Raw genomic sequence first — 17,461 nt, 5'->3', positions numbered from 1 at the left:
TGCCGCAAGGTGCAGAGTAACAGCAGAGCAAAGAGGATCAGGGAAGTCAGCTGCCAGACCGATGCCCTAATCTACACCAAATGATGAGGAGAGCCTCCCACCGAAAGACGCAGGTGGCCCAAATTATCCAAACTGCTTTCAACGAGCTATATTACTGGTTGGGTTTTTGAACTTGAACATAGGGCTTTTCATTTATTCCTATTAGCTCGTTCACTTGATTGGTTCTCGGGTGGCATTCCAGGCAGCTGAACTCATTCTGAATCTTGATTGTGTCATCTATCACATTAGCTGTCCCTCCAAGCTTAGAGGCACGGGTTACACTTACACCCTCCATGTCTTCATTACAGCCTCAGAGAAGAGGGGAAGGACAAGGACAAGGACAGAGCTCCACGGCACGTGTCTCAGGGACCACGTTCAGGTGGAGGAGTGCTGTAACAATGCAGCAAGCCAACTCCTCACTTTCGTAGTGCAAGCTTCATTTCTCTGATCCCCTGTCTTCTCATCTGTGAGTGAGACAGGAATGTCCGCTTCACAAGGCACGGGGAGGGGCTGTTAAATGAGTCGCTATACCTAAAGAACCTGGACCCTCCCTCCCAGTGCCCACCTTCCACGGTGACACAGGTCACGGGATAGCAGTGACGACGGGGCCTCCCGCCCAGCCCTGACGCAGCACCTAGTGCTCCCACTGTCAGCCACTCCGACAATGGGGTCGGTGCTAAATGTCTGTTTTCGGTCACTACCAGGGGTTGTCAAGGGTCTGAGGGGAAGACAGGATGGGTGGGCGGAGCACAGGGGATTTTTAAGGCACTGAAACCACCCTGTGCGACAGTGGACATACATTTGTCCGAAGCCCGAGAACGTGCAACACCAGGAGAGAACCCTCGTGTCAACTCTGGACTCTGGGTAGTGGTAACAGATCACCACTGGCTCATCAGCTGCACCAAACGCACCACACTAATGCAAGACGTTCGTAAGAGGAGCTGTGTCCGTCCGGATGTGGTGAGGGAGTACACAGAAACCACATTTTCTGCTGAGTATTTCTATACACCCAAAACTGCTCCAAAAAATAAAGTCCATTAATTTTTTAAATTACTCAATTCATCCAAAAGAATATAGGGGAGAAAAAGTGGAAATAAGAAAAGATAAAATGAATAGAAAATAAATACCAAGGTGGCAGCCTAAGAAGCCCCAGCCACACAAATAATTACACCGGAAACCTATGAATGTGTATGAACTAAACATACTTAAAAAAATAAAGCAAAATCCAACTCTAAGCTTTCTACAAGAAACGCACATTACACAAGAAAATACCCACAGATTAGAAGCAAAGGGGTAGAAAAAAAGATGCACCAAAGACTAAGCCAAGGGAAGGTGGAATGGCTATATTAATATCCAATGAACTGGACTCCAGAACAGGGAACATGACCAGCAATAATGAGGAATATTTCGTAACAATAAATAAAAATAACATCTAAATTCATCAAGAAAACCTAAAAGCTAATCCTATGTGTGTGTACCTAATAAATGAGATTCAGATTATGTGAAGCAAGACCTGACAAAACTAAAAGAGACAAATCAACCATTATAATTGGAAATTTCAAAAGTCCTCACTCAGTAGCTGAGAAAAAGGAGACAGAAAATCAGTAAAAGCAGAGAAGACTGGACTAACACTATCAACCAACCTGACCTGACTAACATTTATGGAAACCTCCCCCAACAAAGCAAAACATACATTCTTTCCAAGGACACAGAAGATATTCACCAAGACAGACCACGTGACAGATCTCAGAACAAATACCAGAAAATGTAATTACCAATGTTAGGAAGGAAAGACATCACTATAGTTCCTACAGACATTAAAAGAATTAAAGGGTATTATGAACAACAATATGCCAGTAAATTAGACAACTTCTTTAAAATGATGAAATTCCTTAAAAGACACAAATTATTAAAACTGACAAGAGTGGCACCTGGGTGGCTTAGTCGGTTAAGCAGCTGCCTTCCGCTCAGGTCATGATCCTGGAGTCCTGGGATCAAGCCCCAAGTTGGGCTTCCTGCTCAGTGGGGAGCCTGCTTCTCCCTCTCCCTCTGCCTGCCGCTCTGCCTACTTGTGCTCTCACTCTCTCTCAAATAAATAAAATCTTTTTTTAAAAGCTTTTAAAAAAAACTGACAAAGCTTTTCTTAAAGCTTTAAAAAAAAAACTGTCAAGAGAAGAAGTAGAAAATCTGGAGCCCTACTTAGAGCAAAAATTGAATTTACAGTTAAAACTTTCCCACAAAGAAAGTTCCAGGGCAAGATGGCTTCCCTGTTGAACTCTATCAAATATTTAAGGAAGAATAATACTAATCTTACACAAACCCTTTCAGAAATTATAGGCCACCATTTCCCTAAGGTTAAGAAAGAAAAAGACATTAGAAGAAAAGAAAGTAGAACACAATATTCCTCAGGAACAGAGAGGTGAAAATCTTTAAATACATACTACCAAAGAAAATCCAGAAGTATAGAAAAAGGCTAATATCTCATGACAAAGTAGAGTTCCCCAGAAATGCAGGTCAACCTAACAATCAAAGTTCATTAAGGTCCTTCACTACATTAACAGAATAAGTAAGAAAAATCACATGATCATATCAACAGAAAAGGCATTTGACAAAAATATCAATTCCTAATTTTTTTAAGAGACTCAGCAAACTATAATGTGACGTCCTGGTCTTCTTCCACCAGGTCTTAAGAATTCAATCCTCAACCTCTTATTCCATTATATACCAGTATTCCTCAAATGTAAAGACCTATCAAAATAAACCAGGGTGCTTATTAAAAACATAGACCCCTCGACTGTGGAATTTGCACTGTCAGCAACCACCCTGAAAAAGGGCATCTACAAAAAGCCAACAGCTACCACCGTACTTCATGTTGAGAGCCTGAATGCTTCACCCTCCCCACCAGTATCTGGAAGGAGGTAAAAATGTCCGCTCTCAGCACATGAGGATCTTGACAATGCAGTAAGTCAAGAAAAGGAAATAAAGGCCATGCAAGTGTATAGAAAGACGGAAGGGTCTCTTTATTTATAGATGGAAAAGCTCCTGAACTAGCCAGTGAATTTAGTAAGACCACCAGAAAGGTGAGGCACGTTACATTTTCCAAAAGTGGCCACAGCAGTATCTCCAATCCCGCATGCTCTCTTATCATGTGACCATGCACTGCTGTGTCAGGAGACGGGAGTCCAATTTCCCTCTCTTTGAATCTGGGAAGACTTGGGACTGCTGCAACCAAGAGTACAGTAGAAGTGATACTGTGTGATCTCAGAGGCTGTCATGAAAAATGCACCTGACATCCTGTTGGCTGGAAATCTTACTGGGAGCCTCGCACTATTATGTAAGAAGTCTGACTATCCTAAGGCCACCATGCTGTGAGGCTGGAGAGTCACAGGGAGAGGCCATGAGATGGCAGTCACTGTCCTAGTCTCAGAGCACCCCCACCTCCGCCCTGCCTGAGCCCAGGTACCAGGAGCTCACATATATATGGGTGAGACTTCAGACGGTTCCAGCCCCTAAGCATCACCTTGTACCCACCTTCAAGTCTCCCCACCTGAGGCTCCAGACAATGTGGTACACGGATAGGCAATACATGCCATTTCCTGACTGAAATCCTGACTGAAAGAATCTGTGAGCATAATAAAATAGTTCCTTTAAGTTGGGAAATTTGGAGCAATTTGTTACGCAACAATACTAGATAGAGAAAGATGTCGGTTTACAAAATCAATTATATTTGTATATATCAGCAGTGAAATTTGAAAAACAAAATTTACAAACAAAGCTATACCATTTAAAATAGCAACAAAAAACCCAAACTATTTAGAAATAAATTTAACAACATCTGAACAAAACCCATACACTGAAAACTACAAAATGTTTGTGAGGATAAATTTAAAAATGTCTAAGTTAAAAAACTCAAGTATTGTTAATGCTGTTAATTCTGGGAAAACTGACATATAGATTCAACACAATCCCATTCAAACCCCAGCTCCTATTACTTTTTCTAAGGCTTTTCTGGTAGAAAATGGCCAACAATAAACTTTATATACAAATGTAAAGGACTGGGGCACCTGGTTGGCTCAGTCCATTAAGCGTCTGCCCTTGGCTCAGGTCATGATCCCAGGGTCCTGGGATGGAGCCCCGGGTCGGGCTCCCAGCTCAGCGGGGAGCCTGCTTCTCCCTCTCCTCCCTGCTTGTGCTCTCTATCTCTCTCTCTCTCTCTCTCAAATAAATAAATAAAATCTTTTTTAAAAATGTAAAGGACCAAAAATACTTGTGACAATTTATTTTAAAAAGAACAAAGTTGGAGGACTCTCTCTACTGGACTCTGAGAAAAGCTACAGTAATTAAGACAGTATGTACTGGCATAAAGATGCAGTAATAGATCAATGGAACAGAACAGAATGTCCAGAAATATACACACATTTATATAATCATTTGATTTTCAGAAAAGGGACCAAAGCAATCCACTGGAAGAAAAAAAAAACAAAACTGTTTTTGACAAACGATGCTAGCTATGTTAACTAGGAAACCTGTATTTTAAAAATGAACCACTCTGCCTTCCTCACACCATACAGAAAAATTAAGTCAAGTTAAAAGTCAAAACAAAAATTATAAAGCTTCTAGAAGAAAAGCAAAGGAGAATTCCCTGGCACGCTGGGAGTAGGTGAAGGATTTTTACTTAAATTGGATCTTAAATTTTAAGTTAGATTTTTTTTTTTAGATAAATTAGATTTCATAGAAATTAAAATTTTCCACTTATGAGAAGACACAGTTTTCTAACAATGGAGTGCCACGCCACAAACTTGGGGAAAACACTGTCCCACTCCCCTCACTCTCTAACAGAAGACGGCCGTCCAGCAGAGACACGTCAGAGGAGGGGAGGGCTGGTGCACCCCGCCTCGCACACATCGCTGCTGGTGTGTAAAACGGTACAGCCCATTTGAGGGAAATGCCGGGCTGTTTTCCACAGAAACGAAATACACTCCCACAGCATGACCGTGCAAGGCTACACTAGGCACCGAGCGAGAGAAATGGAGGTTACGTCAACAAGAAGACATGCACGTGAATGTCCACAAAAAGTTTATTCATAGCAACCAAAGGCCAGAAACAGCCTTGGCTTCCACCAAAAAGAAGGACGGAGAAACAAGCTGTGATATATTCATACAGTGAAATACTACTTGGTAATTAAAAGGAATGAACTATTCGTTCATGCAATGACATGGATTTTACGTTTTTCAACGCTACTGTGAACTGAATTTTTTTTAATTTTCATTTTTAAAGTGTTTGCTGCTCAATGACTCATTCTTAATGAATCTTCTGCTGCAGCCCAGTAACCAACACACTCTTATCTGTTTAATAAACCTTTCTAAACGTTGCCAAGAATTCTCAATTTTATCGACGAGGCTCTAAAATCCCTTCTCTAAAGATCCTTCCACACACAGCATGATTCATCTCGTGTTTGAGACAGGAACACATCTGCACGGACTAGGTGCCTCCTTCTTCATTCTTCCATCCACGGGGCTGGGCACAAGGCCTGGCTTTCCCTCCCTCCCCACGACGGCTCAGCTGCTCCTTCCAGGTGAAGACAGCCAAATCGGGGCCAAGTGAGCGAGCTTCCTCTCGGCCACCTTCCCAAGCAACAGACCAGCCCCTCGCTTCTTCTGTTTCCACTGAGCTGGGGAAGAACAACGCCCCCAGGCCTCTGGCCGCCCCAGGCTCTGGCTGTCTACGCTCATTTCTAAGGATCCTGGGCCGCCTTCCAAGCGTGCCAGGGGCCCCTCTCCTTCTTGGAGCAGAAACCGCTCCAAGGGCTCCCCGCACCCGCTCTGGTTTCCTGTGATACGTCTGTCCCTTCTCTCCTCACTGGCCTTATCTTCAAAGGCCGACATGCAGCAGCGACACCTGAGGGACAGCAGGCCCTGCGGCCCCCCGGGGACGGGGCTGGCAGAGGCCCGGACATCCTCTACGCGCGGCGCCACGCCACCATATTTCCAGCCTTCTGTCTGACAAGTTCTAGGATAACACAGTCCCTTTCCCCAACGCCCCCCTCACTCCCAGGCCACCGACCAGTTCTCTGAACTGAGAAATGCTTCCCCAAGGAAAGGAAGTGTAGAAGACTAATTATAAAAGCAATGGCCCTTTTCTCCTCCAAGAGGCTGTCCTGTTAAGTAATGAATCCGAGAGTAATAGTATGACTGCAGGAGAGGCAAATGGGGAAGCCGTAATTCAACGAGTACAAGCTCGCCGGCAGCCCCGGCGCTGGGGCTGCTGGTGCCGTGCGGAGACCGGGAAAGCCCAAGAAGAGCCCTCCCCAGCACGGAGGATACGCACCCCTGCAGCCTAGAAAACAGAACGGAAGCACACAGCCATGGCTTCCACACTTAGGGTCCCGTCCCCGTTGCCCCCCATACCGTCTGTGCCCAGCCAGCCCAGGCACCCCCGGCCAGTGCATGGCCCGCCGGGCAGATCCACACGGCCCATTTCACCACAAAATGAAGACTCCTCTCGGGCGCCTGGGTGGCTCAGTTGGTTAAGCGACTGCCTTCGGCTCAGGTCATGATCCTGGAGTCCCTGGATCGAGTCCCGCATCGGGCTCCCTGCTCAGCAGGGAGTCTGCTTCTCCCTCTGACCCTCCCCCCTCTCATGTGCTCTCTCTCATTCTCTCTCTCTCAAATAAATAAATAAAATCTTTAAAAAAAAAAAAAAAAATGAAGACTCCTCTCATAACCACATCCCCTTGTCAAGACAAAACCATCCCACCAGAATAATTAGCAGGGTCACGTGGGTGGACGACTTCCACCCAGATCTGCTGGCTAGACCTCTTCACGAGGTCCTGGTAAGATTCTTCCCCGGGCAGGACGGTCCATGCACTGCCGGCCATTCAGTACCCTGATCCCCGCCCCCTCGCTGCCACACCCAGACCCTCCCCAGCAACCCTAGGAGGCAGTAGGTACCCCCCCGCGCCCACCCCACCACGGGTACTCACAGCAGCACCACAGGGGACGAGGCCTGCCCAGTCTGCGCGGCGCTCTCTCTGCCCATCCCACCACCACCCAGCTGAGGCTCTAGTTTGGGCCGCAGATGGCCCCCCGCTAGCCCCACCTGCCGCCACTGAGGGCCGTGCCAACGGCCTCCCTTCATCGCTCACGGAGCCAGCAGGAGCGCGAGGGCACCACAGTGCGAACCGAGTCTCCGCCATGAGACTGTTTCACCTGGAAATGCAGCTGCTGCTTTTCTCCCGGCACCAAGGCCCCTCCACGGAAAGAGCGTCCCCTAAACAAACACCGAGCGCGAGGACACCATCCATCAGAAATGAGTGAGCAGGCCCGACACCTGGGGAGGGCCAAATTACGGGCCTTTCTCAGAGCTGCCAAAGCCAACCCAGCTGCCCGGCCTTGGACTCCGGCCCACCGCCCCCTTCCCCAGGGAATCTGGGTGAGTCTGCGTGCCACGGCCGCAGCCCGGAGAGAGTGCCGACCCTGGCCTGCACCGCCCACGAGGACCGCCGGCTCGGCCATTTCTGGAATGTCCCACGCACGCTGGAAGAAAGGAACACGCTGTGTGTGCTGGGCATGGGGTTCCAGATACGGCCAGTAGCTTGACCTTATGAAGTCTGTGGCACAAATATGTCGCGATCTTGCAAGTTCTTGTCTGCCTGACCCGCTAACTACTGAGAGGCAGGAAAGCTGGGGCCAGACTGTGCGGGTCTGAATCCCAAGTCTGCAACTTCCTAGCCCCACAGCGGGAAATGCCTGACAGACATGTTGCAGGGAAACTGCGATTAACACCAACAGTTAACAAACGCAAAGAACCTAGAACAGCGTCTCGCACTGACAGCATCTTCAGGAACTTCCGCCTAACTTCTACCTCTTCTCTTCCCCGCCTGCCTCCTACACACTCAAGAGATACACTTCTGTCCACACACATGCGTGCTGTCATAGCAGACGTTCAGGACTGCGTCTTCCCTGGTAAATTTATCCACTTGTCCCTCGGCAGTGATGCTCTTTATCCCAAATAATGCTTTCTGCCTCAAAATCCATTTCATCTAATAATGCATAAGAGCCACACTGCTGCCTAGCTCTTACTTCGGTTAGTGTTGATCTTGCACTGCTCCCAACCCCTTCCTTCATGCCGTTTTGTAATCTTACGTTTTAGGTGAGTGTCTTCTAAGGAGTGTATAGCTGGATCCTGTTTGTAAATCCAATCTGGCCTGACAGTTATCCTTCTCCAGAACACCAAACGCAACCCATCTCATTCTGGCCTCTGCTTTTCCTGCTGCGGCCTATTTCCCATCCAACCGCCGGCCCAAACAACTCATCTGTCGCTGGCCATTCCTATGACATTTTCTCTGACTTCCCATATGTAGCGGCTTCACTCTGGTTTCTCCAGGTATGATATTTTAATGCCACTTTCTTGAGACTTGTTTGTTTAGGGACCATAAGAGCCCATGTCTCTCACAGGTGCTGGAAAGTTCTGGCTACCACCTGTGTGTGCACGGGGGCTCGTACAGCATGTTTTCCCATCCCGGGCCTGTTGCTCATTCTGCCCTAACCTCTCTTCCAAATCCGTGCCCTCCCTCAGTGCTGCCCACCCAGTAATTTTCTCCTTCTGCTTTAATCCTCTCTTCTGCTGGGTCTAAAGAATGGTAAATTTCAACGACCGTAAGTTTGGTTGCTAGAAGTTCTGTTGGGCTCTTTTCAAAAACCTGCGAGCTCTTCTTTCAGAGTCTTATTCTTCGTGTTAATTACTTGTTTTGGCTCCGTTTCATATTGCTGCTGTAGGATGTCGAGTCCCTGGGGTAGATCCCTGCTAATCACAATGCCTGTTAATGTCCAGTCCTGGCGCACACTTCTTCTGTCTCATGCTTTTTCCGTCGTGAGCCCATCTTCGGGGGGCTTTTCTGTGGGAAAACCACAGGCCTGTGCTGAGAGAGCAGCCTCCAGGGTGGCAGTTCTCCGGGGCAGTCGGCCCACTGCTGCCGTCCAGGAGACCCTTTCAAGCGGTCTCTGAGATCAAAACCACATTCCTAATAATAGCAACGTTATTTACCTTTGTCATGTGTTGCCGCCTGCACGGCTGGCGCGAAAGGTGAGTGAAGTGTGGACACGTTGGCGTGAGTCGAGGCAGTACCACCAGACCGCATTCTTAGCACCTCGCACTCACGGTGATGAAGATAAATAAAAGGCAATTTCGCTTAAGGATGTCCTTGATGAGGTTCCTAATTTTATGATTAATATTGCATCAGATCCCGACCCTCAAGTAAACATCTTTTCAGTATTCTGTGTGGCAAAGTGGGAAGAACACAGAAAGCCCTTGAGATGTGTACCAAACAACAGTGATTTCTTCTAAAAATGCCCCTGGTCAATTGTTGGAGCTGTGAGCTGAATTAGATAACATTTTTCAAGAAACATCATTTCCACTAGAAGAAATGACTAACAGGCAAACTGGTTATTCAAACTTGGGTATTTGGCACTTTCTCAAAAATGAACAAAGACTGTCATTTCAAGGAAAACAATCGGCAGTATGTGCTGCCAATAGTAATATTTGAGCTTTTAAGCCAAACTCTGAATTTTGAAGAACTTTCGTCTGCCACTCTGGGCTCACCAGGTCTTCTGACAAGATGGTGGTAATGCTACGAGACGTGATACCGTATGATGAGGTGAAGCTCCACACACCCCAGTCATCCAATACTCCCCAGATGGCCAGCGTCCGATGCTACAGAACCACGCGAGGGCCAAACACCCGCTCAAAGTGCAAGACAGGCCAATGGACTTCAACGTCACTGAGAACAAAATGGTGGCTGACATGGCTTCAGCTGTCACACAGCAGGCGACCTTCAGGAAGCCACCGCGCTAAGCTATGGTCTAGTGTTAACGAGCAAACATCCAGGTCGTCGGGAGAGTGCTATGGAAATTCTCCTCCCTCTCCCAACGCCCTGCCTGGGAGAGGCCGGACTGTTTTCACACACTCCCATCAAAACCAACGTATCTCCACGGACTGAATGCAGAAGCACACGAGAGAATTCGGGTATCTTCTACGGAGTCAGACCTACAGGGTCTTAACACAGGGGAACACAGTGCCCTCCTTCTCATGAAATAGTTATGTTTCAAAAATATTAATTTATTACCAAGATATGTTACTTGTAATAACACATAGGGATTTATCATTGTTATTTTAAGATAAATTACTAAATATTTTTAAATGATCTCTGTTTGAGTTTCTAACAGAGTAAATACCGACAGAACTCACCCACGTGAGTCAAAGCTCTGAGTTCCTCGGGATTTCTGAAGACTGTAATGCAGCCCCGAGACACGAAGCTGGGAAGCCCTGACAGGAGAACCGTTTTATTTTTGTTTCTGAGTAGCACCAGGATTTCCCCACGCAGGCCCGGCTTTATCTTATTTCTACCCCCGGCCAGGACAATAAGACCTTAACTTTTAGGCACGACTGCAGTCGTTCCCTCCACACTTACTAGCGTCTACTGGCGGGGTCACCACTCCTCGTGTCCGCAGGACTCCCCTCCCCTTGGTAAGGAGTCCAGCTTTGCATTTTAGACAATTCTTGCTCAACATCACCCAATGCCTCCAGGCATATGCTGGGAGGGAGCAGCTTCTTCCTGGGCCGAGCCTGTCATCCTCCTGGGACCAGAGCCTCCCCTCCCCCAGAACCCCTAGAACTCTGCCGTCCATCGGCACTCCTCTCCGCGCACCCCTGGCCACCAGGATATGCATCCTGCAGGGACAGCAGGTTGGTGACTATGCACAGCCCCTGTACACAGCAGGTGCTCCCCACACGGTGGCCAAATGCAGAACACAGAGTCTCAGACTGAGGCCGCAAGGTGAGCCGAACACACAGTCATGTCTCCAGGAAAATGAGCAGATGTGGCTTTTGCCCTCTAGAACGTAGCCAGCAAAATGGAAGTCATTTCCACTGATTTCAGCTGGACACGGTTATAAAGCAGAGCAGAAAACCACAGGCTTCAGAGCTCACATGTGGGTCCCAACACAGGCTCTCTGACCCCAGGCAAGGGGTGTGTGTGTGTACAGGGTGTGACATCCGCTCTGCTGTGAAGCTAAGAGCCACTCGGACACCTAGCCGTCACTGCCCACTGACCACGGGAAGCCCCGCTGCTGCTGCCGAGGAGAGCAGGAGGGCCGCTGCACGGCCATGGCCAGCGACTCGGACTCCCTGCAGTCTCCCTTGGCACGTGGATTTAGCGTCACGCGACAGACAGCCCTGAACTTCCTAAGCTGCGGGGAACCGGCGAAGGCCAGGCTGACAGGGCCGCACTTCACAAGGCCAAGCACGAGTTCTCAATGGCTTTCAAGCAGGGCAGTGACGTGATGAGAAGGTGCTCCAGGAAGACGGCTCTTGAGTCGTCAGGGGAGAGCAGAGAGGACGGGGCGAGCCCAGGTTGTATGAGAGCAAGCGCAGCAACAGCAGCTCCCGGCTCCTCAGGACGCTGACACCCGGTCCGTCTTTCCGCCTGCTTCTCCGTCCCTCAGACCCTCACACCTGTCCACACAGAGCAGCGGGGGCACCCGCATACGCCCAACAGCCCCCCAGAGGAGCTCGCCTCATCTCAGGGAAGGACAGATCTCCCCGAGTGCCCCAGTGCTGGAAACCCGCACCCCTCAACACTGCTCACGTCAGGGCCCTGTGGCTCGCGGCGGCCTGCAGAGGGCGGTGAAGGCGTGTACCGGGAGAGCCGCGCTGCACACACGCACGCGCACGCGCACGCACACGCACACGCAACCCTGGCCCAAAGCCATCCCATCAGACAGCAAACCGCAGGTGAAAAATGAAAAGCCAGCGTCACTTCCAGTGTAGAGCTGATTTTATTCACAAATAGAAGCGGGATAATCTTGTATCTAAATGGCAGGAATTCCATCACTCGTGATAAGAGAAGTGACATTTGAAATGTATAAGGTCTCACGTTATGATTCAATCCCTTTTCTAAACGGGGGAAAAAAAAGTCTTACATTTTGGGAGAAGACTAACACATATGAAAACATTAACAATGGAGGGGAATGATAGATCGAGGCTTGGGACAAAATCGTATTTTTCTCTGTCAGATGCAAACAAGGTTCTTACTCGTCATTACGGGAAGGGCCTCTACCTGCCCTTTGTCGCTTCTCAGTTATCAAAAGTAAGGTGAGCCCACACCATTCTCTCCCACACAGTCATTCTGGCTAATTTATTCAAATTAAACCTCAGGACCCAAATCTGGAGACCACATCGTGTAAAAGTCTTCCTCGGGCCCCTTCTAGCCCAGCAGCTGAGCCAAGGCCTCCACGGGCAGCGGTGTCAGAAACAGCACCATGACAACGGCTCAGGAAGGCCTGGCCTGGCAGGAAACGCAGGTGACAAGTGCACCCCATCTACTTCTCCCCTACTCACCTGCGACAAACGGGGTCCCGGCGCAGTGCACAGACGCCCATACGGCCTCCGTCCCTGGGGCATCTTTGGAATGAACCCAGCCCATGAGGTCCCGCAGAAAACCTCCATCAACCACACCCTGCTCAGGGCTCTACACACCACCCCCCACCCCGTCACCCCTCCTCCAAGTCTCGCTGCATTCCCAAATCGGGTCCTCGGGAGCACGCGTCTTATGCCCCCTCCGGGTCCACCCTGCGCCCCACACTGAGCTCCTAGGAGGCGTCTGCTGACATACTTCTCCTTCCCCAGGAAGGCACGAAGCCCCTGGCGCAGAGTGTGCATCTAGGAAAGCCGTGTTGGCAAGAGTGAACCTAAGATGGTCCACACCCACCAGGGGGCCTCCATCTACCTCGACCACGGATTGCTACATCAACAGGCTCCCATCCTCCTTCCTACTCTGTGTAGGGTCTTTCCCCCAAACCACTTCCATAAAATCACCCCGGCCCTGGGAGACCTGCAGCCTTTCTGCAAAAATCTCCGCCACCCACCCCGACTGACAGCAAGTCCAGCAGAGCCCCGGCCACGGGGAGCAGGGCTTCCAGCAGCTTGTGCTTCCCTCGGGGACTGGGCACAGCTGCAGTCCCCCACCAGCAGACCCCTGGCCCGGGGCCAGCAGAGACTGTGGGGCCGGCTGCTCATGGGCCCAGGGTGACAGGTGAGGCTCTGAGGCCCTAACTCGGATGCCCCGTAAGGGGCGGGTTGCCCTGAGTACAGCTCACCAGGCTTATCAGCAACACCCCACATCTGGTGCTGGGATCACCTGGCGTCACCGGCAGCGGAGCTGGGGAGCTCGCCATGTGTGGGAGTCAGACTGCAGGGGAGGGGAGAGCCCCACGCCCTAGGAGGCCCCAGGAGCACACCGGGACTGTCTGCAGATGCAGGGGTGTGTGCGCACGCGCACGCGGTATCTCTCACACCCGCCGACCCCGCGCAGGCGGCACGTGGCCAAGCTGCGCACGGGGCAGGCCTATGCGGCAGGCCCAGGGCCCCCCACCCCGCGACGCTGGTTTCGGAATCAGAGGCCAGGCCGGCGGGGGCTCACCTGAATGCCATCCAGCAGCTTGCTCACGCACCAGTACGTGTCGGCCTCGACATCACGCAGCACGTCTGCGGGCACGCGGGAGACGTCGGCAGCGTCCACGTCCTCTTCGTCTGCGTGCCAGGGAGCATGCGAAAGACAGCGAGCAGTTAACCCACAGGACACACCACGGGGCGGGGGCGGGGGCGGGGGCGGGGGCGCGGCTCGCAGAGACTTGCACGCGGCAGCAAGGTACGCCGGGGCCCATTTTTCTCGCTCAAACTAGATGGCTCCTAGGCTTCAACCTCATCACTTAATGGTTCTCCATTTTAATACCTAATTAGTTGCAGATAATTAATATTCTGAGTCTTTTCCAATTAATTAACATAATTAATATATTATAAATTATTGCTTCTCAGGCATTTCACCTCCTAATAAGCGAGGGCCTAAAAGACATTACTTATTCCCAATACAGGTCTGAAAGCTTTTTCATAAGATTTTTTAAAATTCTGCTTCTAATGTGGTTACATATTCATTAGACAATAATTTCTCTCAAAACCGGTTCCCACGGTGAGGGTTTCCAAAACCACGCTGGGCGAAGACCCCTTGGCTACAGGCGAGACCCGTGAAAGCAGGAGCCTGAAGAGAAAGAACAGGCCGCAGTGCTCTGAACAGTCTCTTTCTTCGAATACAAAAAACCCAATGAGAGAACATAACTTAAAATTTTTAAAATGCAAGGGCGCCTGGGTGGCTCAGTCGTTAAGCGTCTGCCTTCGGCTCAGGTCATGATCCCAGGATCCTGGGATCGAGCCCCGCATCGGGCTCCCTGCTCTGCAGAAAGCCTGCTTCTCCCTCTCCACTCTCCCTGCTTGTGTTCTCTCTCTGTCTCTCTCTCTGTCAAAAAAATAAATAAAATCTTTAAAAAAAAAAAAAAATTTTTTTTAAATGCAAAACAGACACTTAATTGAAACGGCTTATCAGACATTTGAACGAACTAGTTTTAGATCCTTACAAAAGCTGCTATCATCCAGCACAACACTCATAAATGTTTTAGAAATTGTGCATTCTATTTTTTCATTTTATTTACTTTTGTTTTATTTTGCCAACATGCAGGGCATCCTTGCAAGAAAAACGTTCTTGAAGCAAAGAAACATTTCTGCCGAGAACATATTTGGAAAGTTTTAAGCAGGTAGAGGTGACAATAACCCTAAGAATACTAACTGCTACCACCTGCTGCGTAGCTGTGAGGTGACAGGTGCTCCTCCCCACGACCGAACGTCCTCGCTCATGAACCCCCGTCATATGTCTGCTCCCACGGCCACTGCGCCCCTTGGAAACAGGTTGCAGTGAAACAGCAGGTGTGGCCCCCGGGGACAGCCCGTGGCAGCGTGGTCAGGACGCAGGCCCTCCTGACAGGCAGTCCCACACAGCCTTGCCGCACGTCACAGCGCGTGGCTGCAAGAGCCACGGTGAACCCCCTTCCACTCTGCTCCCTGTTCACGACAGAAACCACAATGGTGACAAGAGGCCAGGCGAGTCCAGACCCAAGCCCGGCCAGGCCCTGCGTGGGGGCCACACCGGTCTACACAGGCAGGCCCAGCCCTGGAAGCACATCCAGCCCAGCCATGTACAGCCGCGAGGACACGTCCCCATCAGCTCTGCTCTCAGCCCCTTGTCACCGCATGTCCCTGGGGCGCCCAGGACCACGTCTGTGGGGGCTGTGGCCAGGAAAGTCACTCTGTCCCCATTTATTCCTTCACTCCCCCGCTCACTTAACAAGCCCTTCTGCATTTTGGTTTCGTTCAGGGGTTTATTTTATTGCGATGTAGTCCATATACAATAAAATTCACCTTTTTTAAAGCACACAATTCACTGGGTTTTAGTGTCTCACAGAGTTGGAGAGCCATCACCACCACGTAATTCCAGAACTTTTCACCACCCCAAGCCAGCCCATCAGCAGGCACTCCCCATTCCCCCAGCCCCTGGCAACCACCCCTCTGTGCTCTGCCTCCGTGGATCTGCCCATTCTGGACATTCCACGTAACGGGATTGTGCGGGAGGCAGCCTTCCGTGTCTGGCTCCCTTCACTCAGTGCCAAGCTCCTGGGGTCATCCAGGCCACAGCGTGTGCCGGCACCTCAGTCCTCTCCATAGCAGAAGAACATTCCGAGGTACGGGTGGGCCATACTGCCCATCACTTGTCCCCTCTAGAACACGGGGCTGGCCCCTCGCTGGGGCAACGCGACAACACACAGCAGGAGCTCCCCGTGTGGTGGCTCGGTCCCCACGCTCCAGGGCCTTGGGCACAGACACGGGTAAGAGGCGATGCCTTGCAGAAGCTCAGAGCCCCTCCCCTCGGGTGCAGGACTGTGGTGAAGAGCGTCCCCAGGCCGGCCTGGCCGGCTCTGAGCTCTCTCCTCAGTCCGAGCCCGCCAGGGACCTGTGCCCTGTCCCAGCTGCCCCGTGGGCTGTGGGCTCTCCCTCTCACAGCCGGACAGCGCTCTGCCCCCTGGCCACGACCCAGCAAGGTGCCTGGCCTCGGACCTCGGCTGTCCCGGGAGGCCAACGTCTGGCCCGCGCACAGCCTCCGATGAAGACCTGCCTGTATGGCTCTGCCGGAAATGCTGGCCCTGAAGGCCTGAGGCAGCCTAGGGGGAGGAAGCCCCTCCGCCCGCCTACAGAGGAGGAAACGAGGTCTCCCCGCGGTCACTACCGAGCACATGACACCGTCTTGCTGGAAGAGCAAGCCGGCGGGCGCGAGTGTAAGCGGCCTCCTCTGGCTTCCGCGGACTCAGCTCCACACCCCGCCCCCTAGAGCAGGTCTGATTTTATCCCCTGTCTCAGGGAACGGACTCTGCCACAATCCTCAGAGGACTCCTCTTGAGACGTTTTCCATCGACGCATTCTCTCTTTCCAGGGCCTTCAAAGCACCAAGAGGTTGCCTCGGCTGTTAGGACAGAGCCTCCCAGCTCAAGGGGCAGCGGGCCCCCCAACGCAGGAGATCAGGACACAGGCCTCGGAGATGTTTCTCGGTCTGTTTGTTTAGCTGGATAACTGCCTTATGCCAGGAAAGGTCAGCTGGGCAGCCTCTTTCAGGTGTCACCTCTCACAACGGGCCATTTGTCACTCTTCAATGTAATGAAGTGATGACATTTAACTCAGAGAACCCCTATGCCAATCTGTCTTCAAAAAAAGCCAAGAGAATCGGAATGACCCTCATTGTCAGAATGAGATAAATATCCGTCCTCCTGGAGAAAACATCGGCCGACACGGGAGAAAATGCAGAGGGCAGCACAGAACACTCCGGAAGGCTTGCGCCGTGCGCAGAGGGTCAGAGCCGAGAACAGAACACCCCACCAAGGCTGGCGCAGCTGCTACGGGGTCCTCCTGGGGGCACAGCCCGGACCAAACCAAGAGCAAAAGCCGCACGCTCAGCCCAGGTGCTGTCGGTCAGAGGCCAATACTGCAGCATCTGCCACGAGGCCCGGGACACTCAGCTCTGTGGGGCAGGAGGGCCCTCAGAGGCAGGCCCCTAAATGGCCAACGGTCGTGACAGCTTACAACTCAAGCCCCACATGCCTCCCACCAGGGCATGCTGCCTCCACGTCTCTGGGGCAAGAAGGGGACCGAGGGGGCGGGAACCCGAACGGGGAGCCACTAGGGAAGCCTGGGGCCTCAGGAGCCCTCCTGTCCGCGGACACAGAGGCTGCGCCATGCAGTGCTTTGCCCCCTAAACGTGTGTCGCGTCAAGGGACGGGGAGAGACGGGGAACACTGCTCCGCCTAGATCACAAAGGAGAGGAAACCACAGACGTGGATGGTTCCAGGCAATCCCAGGTTCAAAAAAAGGAACACAACTCCAAGGGGAAATCGGTAGATTCACAGGAACGGGACAAGCCTGGCAACAACAGAGGGGGTGGGGCCGGGGCTGGGCAGGGGCTCTCGGTGCCAGCCCCCCGGGCCACGGGGAT

The 17,461-nt window shown here is 51.3% G+C and overlaps 1 protein-coding gene across 8 annotated transcripts in view; it reads right to left on the bottom strand.

Annotated features, from left to right (window-relative positions):
* The window catches only part of TBC1D22A (TBC1 domain family member 22A), a 584,905-nt gene that overhangs the window by 402,546 nt on the left and 164,898 nt on the right, over window positions 1-17,461 (bottom strand). For 7 of the 8 annotated variants that reach the window (XR_004300946.1, XR_004300945.1, XR_004300943.1 and 4 more), the window contains exon 9: window positions 13,517-13,626. The exons of the other annotated variant lie outside the window; for it this stretch is intronic. Coding sequence is in view for 1 of the 7 variants with exons in the window: in XM_032416658.1 (XP_032272549.1) it covers window positions 13,517-13,626 (110 nt within the window). In the remaining 6 variants the exon portion in view is untranslated. The remainder of the gene's footprint in view (window positions 1-13,516; window positions 13,627-17,461) is intronic. 8 annotated transcript variants of the gene reach the window in all.

This window comes from Phoca vitulina, unplaced genomic scaffold (assembly GCF_004348235.1).
Source record: "Phoca vitulina isolate PV1807 unplaced genomic scaffold, GSC_HSeal_1.0 scaffold19, whole genome shotgun sequence".
Classification (NCBI taxonomy): Eukaryota; Metazoa; Chordata; class Mammalia; order Carnivora; family Phocidae; genus Phoca; species Phoca vitulina.
The sequence above is the reverse complement of the archived record's forward strand: the minus strand, read 5'-3'. Positions and strand labels throughout refer to the sequence as shown.